Consider the following 12,233-nt stretch of genomic DNA (forward strand, 5'->3'; position numbering starts at 1 on the left):
GGGTTCCTTTTTAGTATACTATATACATGGCAGAGTATTTTACTTTAATACATGAGTATGTATACTCCGTCAGTAATGTAAAGTACTATGTCTTGTATAGTAATGAGGTTAGGGCTGGAACCCTTATTCCTGTATATACTGTTATACTGCTATGTGCGTCGTGTACTTGTTACCAAAAAAAAAGTTTTGAAATTTCAGTACTTTGAATTTTTTTCCCTTTACAAATTTTCGATAGAGGAAAGGTCCTTTTTTACATCTTTCTAACTACAACAGATATACAATGTATGTGAACCATGATTGATTAATATGACCAAGGGGCGATTTAGCAGAAGAAGGAGATAGATGCGGAAAGGCTACATATCATTTAGGAATTGGATCGTGTGGATTTAAAAGACTGTGAGATTTATGTGTTTTCAAGAGATGGGTATTTTCGAATTTGGAGTTTATCTTTGCGGATGCAGGGCTATTTTGGCTTTTGCTATTTGAAAGATGGATAGACAAGCTACTACGAACATTCCAAGTAGATTACAAGAGCATTACAAGATGAGGAATATAATTTCCGGTGGGCATCAACATCAAAGCATTCTCAAAAAGTTCTCATTCTTCCAAACAGATCCAAGCTTGATCAATCTTCCCTTCTCCCTTTTGCCTCTTCCCTATATTCAACATTCAAAATACTAACATGATTTCTCTAGGACTAAAAGAACAAAGAAGGTTGGAATCACCGGTAAATTCGGTGTCAGATATGGTTCCTCATTAAGAAGACAAACCAAGAAATTGGAAGTCCAACAACACGCCAAATATGACTGTTCATTCTGTGGTAAGAGAACCGTACAAAGAGGTGCTGCTGGTATCTGGTCTTGTAAATCTTGTAGAAAGACTATTGCTGGTGGTGCTTATACTGTTTCTACTGCTGCTGCTGCTACTGTTAGATCAACCATTCGTCGTTTGAGAGATATGGCTGAAGCTTAGATGGAAGGATGCACTGTGGAATGGAAAATTTTGTATATTAATTTGAGAGAAGCATTTTATTGGTTTTTTATGTGTATGTTGTGTACAATTGTCACATTAATGAAACATTTAAAAATATAAAGTGAAGCATTAGGAGTGCATTTGAAGCTTGTAGGCGTTTGTAAGTAGTGGTGTTTGGTGACATCTCTTTCTTTGAGTACGATAAGGTTAACAAAAAAATCATCAAGAATCGAGAAATCAATAACCAACCTGTTGCTCTATGACATGTCAACACTGCCACAACAACAACAACAACAACAACAACAACAACATTTTGAATTCCCCAAGATCCACTCATTCCCACCTCTATACACAAAGCAACCAAACCAAACTGTCCAACAACAACAAATAGACTCATGGTGTAACATACTTTTACAATATTGTCAATTTTACAAAATCACCTCGCTTACAATCGAAGGAGAACCAAAACATACCCAACTACAGCAGCCACTAACGGTAAAGAAATTGGAAATACCGCCTCTTTTCTCAAACAGCTCAATTAACAGACACGTCAATTCTGAGTTCAAGAGTGTTATCATTACCCATTTGATCCATTTGAAGAAAGCTGAGTATATCAATCATAAACGACCGGAATTGGGCATATTTGTCTACTGGAGGAGTATAGTAGACTGGGGCAATTTGTTATATGAGTATGTTGTAAACACTGGGCAGCAAGGGACAGTGCTCACGTTGTATGAGTTGACTAAAGGTGCGGGTGATGATGAGTATGAGAATGAAGGAGATGTGGAGCAAGTGGTGAGTGGTGGGTTGCCTTTGGAGCTACGTAATTTGGATGAAGAGTTGCTTGTTAAGGTCATTAAGGAGTATTTGATCAAGCAGGGCAAGGCGCAGTTGTTGATGACTGATTCAAATGAGATTGGTGGGGTCAAGATAGTATAAGGAGAGAAATGCGAAGGGGAACAATATATAGATGATTTATGAAACCCTTCATGGTTGGAAAATGATATACAAGATACAGATTTGTTGTAGGTGGAAGAATTCAATTGCCCATGGCCAATACCCCATTGTGAAGTTTAAAGCAATGGATTGGTTGACACAATTCCCTAGTGTCGCAGGGCGTACATCAAAAAAAAGAGCATTCGAAGTAATGTTGCTGAGTGAAAGGTACTTTCTAGATGTATCATTTCATTTTTTGATACCATAGATATTCTAGTTAAAAAAGTGTATACCTCAGCATACAGTAATCTCCTTTTTTACTAGATACTTCCTATTTAGGAAGTTGAAGTATAGTCTTCGCATTTTCTCATCTGACAAACAGAAATTTTTTTTCTTCTTCTTCTTCTATACCGAGAAGAGATCTAACAATTTTTTTTTTCTTATTTCCTTCTCTTCTTCTTCTTCTTCTTCCCGCTTAAATCTATTCATTTAAGAGGGCATAGTACGACTTTTTTTTATCACATCTCCAATTACTTTCCCTTCTTTTCTCACTATTAGACTTTCGATTGCATAGATATCTACTTATTTCTTTCCATTGTTGTCATTTCGTTTGGACGTGTTTTACAATTGAAATCAAGGAGACGTGTTTTTGAGACTCATACAATTACATCTCTTTTTATTAATTCACATTCTGTTATCTATTTTATTACTAGACCATGAAGTACGTTGTTGTATCAGGTGGTGTTATTTCCGGTATCGGTAAAGGTGTCTTGGCTTCATCAACTGGATTACTATTCAAAACTTTGGGATTAAGAGTCACTTCCATCAAGATTGATCCTTATATGAACATTGATGCTGGTACTATGTCTCCATTGGAGCATGGTGAATGTTTTGTATTGAATGATGGAGGTGAAGTTGATTTAGATTTGGGTAATTATGAAAGATATTTGAATATTACCTTGACTAGAAACCACAACATTACTACGGGTAAGATTTATTCCAAGGTTATTGAAAGAGAGAGAAAGGGTGATTATTTGGGTAAGACTGTGCAAGTTGTGCCTCATATCACTAATGCTATTCAAGAGTGGATTGAAGAAGTTTCGAAAATCCCGGTTGATGATACTGGATTGGAACCAGAAGTGTGTATTATTGAATTGGGTGGTACTGTTGGTGATATTGAGAGTGCTCCGTTTGTGGAAGCGTTGAGACAATTTCAATTTAGAGTTGGTAGTGGTAATTTTGCCTTGATTCATGTTAGTTTGGTGCCGGTTATTCATGGTGAACAAAAGACCAAGCCTACTCAGGCGGCAATTAAGGATTTGAGAAGTTTGGGATTGACTCCAGATATGATTGCTTGTAGATGTCAAGAGGAGTTGCAACGTCAAACTATTGAAAAAATTGGCATGTTTTGTCATGTTGGTCCTGATCAAGTTATTGCTGTTCATGATGTCAATTCCACTTATCATGTGCCACTTTTGTTGAAACAACAGAAGATGATGAATTATTTGACCACTAAATTGACTATTGGAGAAGTTGATTCCAAGGCATTGGTTAGAGGTGAGGAATTGTTGACTAAATGGAGACAATTGACTACTGCTCATGATAAATCATTTGAAACTGTGACTATTGCTCTTGTTGGTAAATACACCAATTTGCATGATTCTTATTTATCAGTTATTAAATCACTTGAACATGCATCAATGAGATGTCATCGAAGATTAAAGATTGAATGGGTTGAATCAACCAATTTAGAAGAAGGTAAAAAGGAAGAGAATCTTTCTGAGTACCATAAAGCTTGGCACTATGTATGTCAAGCAGATGGTATTTTGGTTCCTGGTGGTTTTGGATCTCGTGGTATTGAAGGTATGATTGCTGCTGCTAAATATGCTAGAGAAAACAATGTTCCATATTTGGGAGTTTGTCTTGGTTTACAAATTGCTGTTATTGAATTTGTTCGTAATGTACTTGGTGTACACAATTCAACATCACAAGAATTTGAAGAGTATAATGAATCAGATGGAATTATCCCTTCAGTCGTATACATGCCTGATGTTGATCAAGTGAAATTGGGAGGTACAATGAGATTAGGTATCCATGAAACGAAATTCTCGACTGATTCCCAATGGAGCAATTTACGTAAATTATACGGTGGTTCCGATGCAGTATATGAGAGACATAGACATAGATACGAAGTGAATCCAGAATTGATTGATCAAATTGAAGATGCAGGATTGAAGTTTATTGGTAAAGATGAACTGGGTAAGAGAATGGAAATGATTGAATTGGATCACAAGTTGCACAAGTTTTTCATTGGAACTCAATATCATCCTGAGTATTTGTCTAAAGTTTTGGATCCATCTAGACCATTTTTGGGGTTGGTTGCTGCTTCAGCTGGAATTTTGGAGGATGTGTTGAGTAGGGATGATTTGAATTATAAAGGGGAGTTTTAAGGAGTAAAGAGAAGGTTGTATATTTTGCATAGAAAAAGCTTAACTTGTATATTAATAAAGAGAAAGAGGTTAAAGAGATTGAAAATTGTAAGAATAATTATTTTTGCATGAGAATTTTGACGAAAAATTGGATCTTATTTTTTTCGCAGCCACTGTTTGATCCTAAGTTTCTTTGCCTTTCTTTTTTTGAGAAAGTTAAAGTGTCAGGAACTCCCCCCTTATGCGCAAGCCAAAGTCTACATTGAGTACAAGGGGGGGTCTACTATACTAAAGAGAAGAGAAAACTGAGAAGGATCAAACTATGATTTGTGTGCCACATCAGACGCAACGCAGGGTACAAATGTTTTGTTGATATTTATTTTTTTTTTTCTAACTGCAAGATCTAAAAATTGTGAATTCTTTTTTTTAGGTATCTGTGCATAAAAACAATAATGGGGCGATGGTGTGTGTAATTTAACTTTATTCGGAAAAAAACAAATTGTGGATTAAAAGGAGCATGACGAGGACGCGACGCAACGTATGGAGTGGGGAACGCGTGTGTGGTATGTGTGGTATGTATGAGGTGCAGTAAAAGCAAAGTTGTCGGACTTTTTGATCACTTTTTTACTTTGTCGTCTAGAGCTGGAAAAGAAAATTGAGTGTGCTAGGCATGTGAGTATATTGAGGCTGTGGGTACTACTGAAGAACAAAGAGGACACCTCTCATGTGTGTTTGGTTTACAAATGAGCTAAGCCTTAGCCGTATCCACAGAAGAGTGTTTGGTTTTTACTTCCTATTAGTTGACCATTTTTTTTTTTCGTTTTACCTTTTATGAAGTGCATTTAGTTTTTACATGCTTGTTGTATACAGTTGGTTGAAGACGAAACAGATGGAGTTCTGACTGTGGACAATTGGGCAGTGAGTTGGTTCTTAGACAGTCAGTTTTTTTGTTTGTTTCAGTTTCTCACAATAGATAATTCTTCCTGTGCCACTGGGTACAGCCACTTTTCCTAAGTAGAGTGCCATAGAACTTAAGTGTCGTGAAAGTGTAAGTTACGACTAATGTTGTAAAAATGCTTTTGTCTTTCTTTTTTTTACGCGTTTCTTTGTTCAAAGTACAGTACATTGCTACCAAATACTCTTGCATATCTATATGCAGTATTGTTTATATTATTTACATTTTATTTTTTTTTCGTGTTTCTCTTCCTTTTGTGTGTTGCAAGGAGTGTTTAGTAAGATTTCTTCATTGAAAGAAAAAAAAAACAACCATAACAGACAGACACACCAGAGGAAAGAAGCAACCCATCTATAGATCTTATTAGACCTTTCATCATTTGAACAATCCTTAGCTAGTCAAGAGATATCTAACAAACAACTGGATACAATCATCACCATCCATAGAAACAACATCAAAACCCCAATCCCAACAGAACAGATCACATTTTTTGTTTTAATTAATCTTGCATCACAATTTGACAACCAATAACCAGAATCTACCAAGAGAAAGCTAAAGTACACACACCACACTCGTTTAACTCCACCAACTACTAAATACTATTCACTCGCTTTTAATATCCAACTATTTTTATTCACTCATTTTATAGCTTTCCTACTTTGCATGATTACTGGTGATTGTTAAGCAGAATCACACACATTATTACAGTATAAGAAACTACCTCAAACACACAGGAACTACAGCATTGCCACACACATCACTTCTTTTAAATTATGGCTACAGTTGCACGCCATTCAGTCTCTCGCTTTGAAGACAACCAATTGCCGTCTGATCCCATACCATCATCAGACAATGTCGACAAAGTTGTTCAATCAGTAACAAATGCCACTAAACGATTATCACAAATATCAACTAGCACCAACACATCTTCCAAAAAGAGAAAATCACAAAACAAGATTGGACCTTGGAAATTGGGTCGTACCTTGGGAAGAGGCTCAACTGGGAGAGTTAGGTTAGCAAAAAACATTGAAACTGGTCAATTAGCTGCAATTAAAATTGTACCCAAATCAAATTTTAAAAAATTAGAAAATCCTAAATATAAACATAGACCTGATGATGGAGATGAGGATGATGCAGTACAAAGATTACCCTATGGGATAGAACGAGAAATTATTATAATGAAGTTGATGTCGCATCCAAATATTATGGCATTGTATGACGTTTGGGAAAATAAAAATGACTTGTATTTAATTCTTGAATATATTGAAGGTGGTGAACTTTTCGATTATTTGATCAAAAAGGGTAAACTACAAGAATTTGAAGCAGTCAACTATTTTAAACAAATCATCAATGGTATCAACTACTTGCATCAATTCAACATTTGTCATCGTGATTTGAAACCAGAAAACTTGTTGTTAGATTTCAACAAAAACATCAAGATTGCTGATTTTGGAATGGCTGCATTGGAAGTTAATGAACGATTATTGGAAACTTCTTGTGGATCGCCTCATTATGCATCACCAGAAATCGTCGCTGGTAAAAATTATCATGGTGCTCCTTCAGATATTTGGTCTTGTGGGATTATCTTGTTTGCATTGTTGACTGGTCATTTACCCTTTGATGATGAAAATATTAGAAAATTATTGCTCAAGGTTCAAAGTGGTAAATTTGTCATGCCTCATGATTTGAGTTGGGAAGCCAAGGATTTAATTACTAAAATGTTGAGAGTTAATCCATTGGATCGTATTGAAATTGAAGCGATTTTGAAACATCCATTATTGACAAAATACCCTGAACCTTCTACTTCATATTCATCAACAACAACATTAGACATTAGATCAATGAATATCAAACCAATACAATCGGTTGATCAAATTGATCGGGAAATTTTGACTAACTTGTCGGTGTTGTTCCACAATTGTGATAAACGCACCATCATTTCTAGATTAACATCACCTGGGAAGAATCCGGAAAAGATGTTTTATTACTTGTTGATGAAGTATCGTAATGATCATATAGCCAAAGTTGGCAACCCCACTGCTGAAACCGTGCAACAGAAAACTGGTAAATCAATACCCAGATCAACATCAATTGTCCACACAATTATATTTGATGACGCCACTGGTGAACCAATAACTGAAAGCAGCAATGTTGAACAAGTGAATCATTCAAGCTCAATTTATGAAAACAAGTCGTTATTGAAATCAAAGTCATCAAAACAAGTTTTGAATAATGTTACAAACACAAAGGCCAACACACCAGCTGCTAAACAGTTCAAAGCGTCCACTTCATTTAATAGAAAAGTGTCAGCATCTCACAAACACAACAACCAGTTTAGTAGGAGCCGCAATACATCATCACGCTCCCTTAGATCAAATACTCCAACACCACCAAAACTGAATAGTCCTAGTAAAGATGCATCAAGGAGACCACAACAACAACCTCCAACACTTCATGAGAGTGAAGTTCCTAAAAGGTCCCCTAAAAGACCGGGAAAAGCCTCCAGACCAGATAATCAATCGATTTTGAAATTTGAAACGATTTTGGATGAGGTGTTTAGTGACACGCAAGACAAGGAGAATGAAGTTCCCCCATTGGGAACACCTTCACACAGAAAAAGAGAAGGTGCATTGGCTAGAAAAGAGAGGGAGCTTGCCGAGCAAGTCCATCAACGTAATGAAGCAAGAGAAAGCCGACTTAGAAAAGAGGAACAAGCTCGTCGTGAACTTGAAGAGGAACAAAAACGTCTTGCTGAACAACAACGGAAACATGAGGAGGAGAGAAGATCATTACTTGAGAAGCAGAAACTCGAGGAGAAGCAAAGCTTGGAAGAGAAGCAGAGACAAGCTATTGCCCGATTGAAGAAACATGAAAGTGGTAGTGATTTTGCTGGACTTATGAAGTCAAATCGTAACTCTGGTGCATTTACTGCTGCACCACCTCCTCCAGTCAAGTCTCTGTTGGACCCAAGAAATTCCATAGCAAGAGCTAGAACCTTGGGACCTCTTTCTTCAAGATCTACTATGCATACTTCCGCTAGTCCACACCTCAATGAGAATACATCAAAGGTGTTGCACAAGTTTGGAATTGATGTTGCTCCTTCACCAAAGAAGTTTACTAGTGATTTCAAAACTTCAAGTTCAAGAAATTTGGCAACTTTGTTGACTCTGTCACCATCGCAAAATATAAACAAGAGTTTCAAAACTTCAAGTTCGAGAAATTTGGCTCAGTATTTACAAGGCGAGAATGAGTCCACCGAGGACAAGAAGTTGACTGTCGATAGATTTAATAATATTGAGAGCGAAAAAGCATCTCAACCAAAGGATTCAAGAAGGCAAAGCACTCAAAGCTCATATTACAAGTCAATGTTGAATGATATTGATGAAGATAAGGCTCAAGGTGCAATCAAAAAGACACCTGCTCCATCGATCAAGGAAGATGATTTCAACACTTCAAGAATTTCTTTGATTCCAAACCCTCGTTTTTCACGGTTTTCCTTTGGTGGGTTATTAGAGCCAAAAACTGTAACTAATGAGGAAGGAGATATCACAATCATGAGCCATACTTTGAACAATTCGTCGACTGTTGTTAGAAGATCCAATAAATCAGCATCGACTTTCGCCGGGTTAGGAATTAAAGTGAGGGATACAATTAATGAAGCTGATGAAGATGATGATGAGGAGGAGGCAAGAGAGCAAGATAATTTTGTTTCCATAAATTCAACTGCCATAGATGATGGGGATAAGTCTGGAAGAGATGATAGTTTTGACGACAGTCATTCTGATGCTACCACTGTTGAGTCAAACTATTCCTATGTTGCACCACCTCAAGAAGACACCACTACTGGATTTTTGGGTGATGCAGATCTTTCAAATTTCGATGTCATTAGTTCTCACACTGCAGATGTGGGCAAAGCTACACGTCAAAAACCTAGTATCATTAGCTCCAAGGAGACGTTGATTGCACAAAGGCGTGTATCGAATGATGAAACGATACGTGCTGGTGCTGGTGATGATGATGACCGAAGCACATTTAGAGCTCACGTGAATAACGGGTTTGATGATAATGATGAATATTCGCTTGCTGAAGATTCCAATGACCATCAACAAGAGGAAGAACAAGGAGAAGGTGAACGTGGATTTGAGAGTGATTTCAAAAATGCAAGACTTTCTACTGGTATATTCAGCACCGCACATATACCAAGAAGTCCGCATGTCCAACTTGTTGATAACACTGGTGATGATGGTGATGATGAAGAAGGTGGTCCGGTGAGAAAAAAGTCTGTTTTGAAAGATCATGTCATCACTAGTCCTGTTCAGGATACTTTTGGCGGATCGCAACAGCAACAGCAACAACAACCATTGTTTAGACGATTCTCAACAAAGGCCAAGAGAGATGCACCAACTGTACCTATTATCGAATCTACTCAAGAGCAAGATCAGGGCCAGCCAAAGGGTCATAATCGATTCTCGAGAATTTCTGGTGGATCAAGGAACTTACTTGACATGTACAATAAGCCACCACAACCAGCACAACAATCAGCTGGTAAGAGCAATTGGTTTAAAAAGTTTTTCCAATCATTAACTAGCTCATCGAAACAGAGTAAATCATCAACAGAAGCAAATATTAATCGATTGACAAACAGAGACATCAAGATTGTTGAATCGACATTAAAATCAACCGATCTCATACGGCTTATTAAAGATCAAATGGAGTTGAAAGAACTTGATGGATCGGTAAACAATGTTGGCATAGATGAAGAATTTGGTTTGATTACTGGTACGATCCCCAAGAAGTTTGCTCATGGTAAAAAACTTAAATTTAGAATTGAGGTGATTGATTTGATAACTACTTCGTCTTTGCATCTTATGAGGATGAGTGGGAATGAAAAGGGGTTTGAGAATTTGGTCAAGATTGTTACTTATATTATTAAGAAGGAGGAACAGCATCGGGGTATGAGAAGTTGAAAAGTAAAGATGATTTCGGTTTATTCTACACACATATATATCTATATATATTTAGCACATTTACAATACACAACATTTAGAGTAAAACAGCTTTGTATCCTCTGTTTCTCAACTTCTCAATGCACGCAATCTTTCTGCCAACTTGTCTTCTTTTTCTTCCAGGATAGCAGTTGACGACACAGGACTCTGCACCTCCACATTCGTCGCATTCAACCCCTGTTTCATCTCAATACCAGCCTCATCAGCAACCTGATTCAACAATTCATCAACCTGATCCTGAGGCGTCGTCATTGCATTGACATTATTCGTAGTCGACTCATAATAATTGGTAGCCGAATCCAAATCCTCAAACTGATTCTCAAACTTATCCATCACCAAACTTATTCGTTCCAAATTCATCGTCTGTAAAGCTTTATCCATGCCTTTAATCACTTGCGTCATGTTTCCCGTGACTGATCGCATCGTGACTGCAGTCTGGACTCTTGACGCAACTGCATCGATACGCGAGCTTAATCGTAATAGGTTGACACGTTCGTTGGATTTACGTATGGCGTTTTGCGCATAGAGTTGAGCAATGTCGTTGTTGCCTTGAGATAATGCCTTTTTGATTTTGGCCTTCTCTTGTTGCTCTTCTTTGGCGGCTTTGGAGGCTTGGCGGTTGAGTTGCTTGGCGGTGAATTTGAGCTGGAAGAGGGATTGTTCTAAGCCGGACATGGTTTGGGAAAGTAGGTGGTGGATTGATGAATTAGATTCGAGTGGTGGTTGTTATAGGGTACTGCTGATAGTTGAGCGATTCTATTTTTCTTTTGCGCCGAATTGGGCAATGTCGTCTTTTGATTCAGTGTCGTTTGAAATCTTGCGCCACAACAGAACAGACTCAGGAGCACTTATGACAGTTTGGAAACTGCAAGGTATTACGAAGTTACGGATAGAGACTCACCAACTACTTTTAAGATGTAATTGATATGAAGCGGGTGGCATATACTGTGGCGTTGGATGTTAACTCTTGTTGCACAAAAGTTACATACGAAACACACCCCCACGTGAGATCAAATAAATTTTTTAACGCTGCGTTTCTTTAAAAATTGCAAAATTTCAAACATATTCCTTCTTTCTTCTTTTTAAACTCCCTACACTAATTGCAATTACCATGTCAGCACCTTGTAATTGCAAACACGCCGAAACTGGTTCATCACCATCAACCTCATCATCAGCATTATCCCCACAACTCCAAAGGGAATTTCAAGATCCCCAACATCCAGCCAACTTGATTTGTGAATTATGTCGGTTATTCTACGACAACAACTGGGTCACTGGAACCGGGGGTGGAATTTCAATTAGAGATGTCGATGGACCTAATCCAAACTTGGTGTACATTGCCCCCTCTGGTGTTCAAAAGGAGAGAATCCAACCATGGGAAATGTTTTTAGTTGAGTTACCCAATGAAAAGTTGTTACGTACTCCCAATGATGTACCTAAAGAATTGACAAAGAGTTACAAGTACAAGCCTAGTGCATGCACACCTTTATTTATGAGTTGTTATAAAATGAGAGATGCGGGAGCTTGTATCCATACCCACTCACAAAGTGCCGTTATGGTGACTCTATTATTTGAAAATAAGGGATATTTTGAAATCAGCCACATTGAACAAATTAAAGCTTTACCTAAATTGAAATATAATGAAGAACTGGGCAAAGTGGAGAAAATTGGAAGCATGGAGTATTATGATCGATTAATTATTCCAATTATTGAAAATACTCCTCATGAGGAAGACTTGACTGATTCGTTGCAAGAAGCTATAAAGAAGTACCCTGGAACATCAGCTGTCTTGGTGAGAAGACATGGGATTTATGTCTGGGGTGAAACGGTATGGAAGGCGAAAGTGTATAATGAAGCAATTGATTATTTGTTGGAATTGGCAGTCAAGATGCATCAAGCAGGGATCCCATTAGTTAGAAGTTCATAGGCAACTAG

General features: G+C 37.5%; 6 protein-coding genes across 6 annotated transcripts; 5 read left to right on the forward strand and 1 right to left on the reverse strand. All coding sequences in view use genetic code 12, as the record gives it.

The window, feature by feature from the left end:
- Positions 1-26: 26 nt before the first annotated feature.
- Positions 27-972, forward strand: RPL43A (60S ribosomal eL43 domain-containing protein; the record flags this gene model as incomplete). Its single annotated transcript, XM_067694619.1, has 2 exons — positions 27-55; positions 705-972. The coding sequence occupies 2 exons, from the start codon at positions 27-29 to the stop codon at positions 970-972; spliced, it is 297 nt and encodes a 98-aa protein (XP_067546922.1).
- A 264-nt stretch (positions 973-1,236) lies between these two features.
- I9W82_005443 (ESCRT-II subunit protein) lies at positions 1,237-1,911 on the forward strand (the record flags this gene model as incomplete). Its single annotated transcript, XM_067694620.1, has 1 exon — positions 1,237-1,911. The coding sequence occupies one exon, from the start codon at positions 1,237-1,239 to the stop codon at positions 1,909-1,911; it is 675 nt and encodes a 224-aa protein (XP_067546923.1).
- Positions 1,912-2,624: 713 nt separating this feature from the next.
- Positions 2,625-4,358, forward strand: URA7 (CTP synthase; the record flags this gene model as incomplete). Its single annotated transcript, XM_067694621.1, has 1 exon — positions 2,625-4,358. The coding sequence occupies one exon, from the start codon at positions 2,625-2,627 to the stop codon at positions 4,356-4,358; it is 1,734 nt and encodes a 577-aa protein (XP_067546924.1).
- Positions 4,359-6,065: 1,707 nt separating this feature from the next.
- HSL1 (protein kinase) lies at positions 6,066-10,259 on the forward strand (the record flags this gene model as incomplete). Its single annotated transcript, XM_067694622.1, has 1 exon — positions 6,066-10,259. One exon carries the CDS (start codon positions 6,066-6,068, stop codon positions 10,257-10,259), a length of 4,194 nt encoding a protein of 1,397 aa, XP_067546925.1.
- A 108-nt stretch (positions 10,260-10,367) lies between these two features.
- I9W82_005446 (uncharacterized protein) lies at positions 10,368-10,973 on the reverse strand (the record flags this gene model as incomplete). The annotated part of the gene is made up of 1 exon (XM_067694623.1): positions 10,368-10,973. One exon carries the CDS (start codon positions 10,971-10,973, stop codon positions 10,368-10,370), a length of 606 nt encoding a protein of 201 aa, XP_067546926.1.
- A 436-nt stretch (positions 10,974-11,409) lies between these two features.
- Positions 11,410-12,225, forward strand: I9W82_005447 (methylthioribulose 1-phosphate dehydratase; the record flags this gene model as incomplete). The annotated part of the gene is made up of 1 exon (XM_067694624.1): positions 11,410-12,225. The coding sequence occupies one exon, from the start codon at positions 11,410-11,412 to the stop codon at positions 12,223-12,225; it is 816 nt and encodes a 271-aa protein (XP_067546927.1).
- Between the last annotated feature and the right edge of the window lie 8 nt (positions 12,226-12,233).

This window comes from Candida metapsilosis, assembly GCF_017655625.1.
Source record: "Candida metapsilosis strain BP57 chromosome Unknown scaffold7, whole genome shotgun sequence".
In the NCBI taxonomy this organism is placed as follows: domain Eukaryota; kingdom Fungi; phylum Ascomycota; class Pichiomycetes; order Serinales; family Debaryomycetaceae; genus Lodderomyces; species Lodderomyces metapsilosis.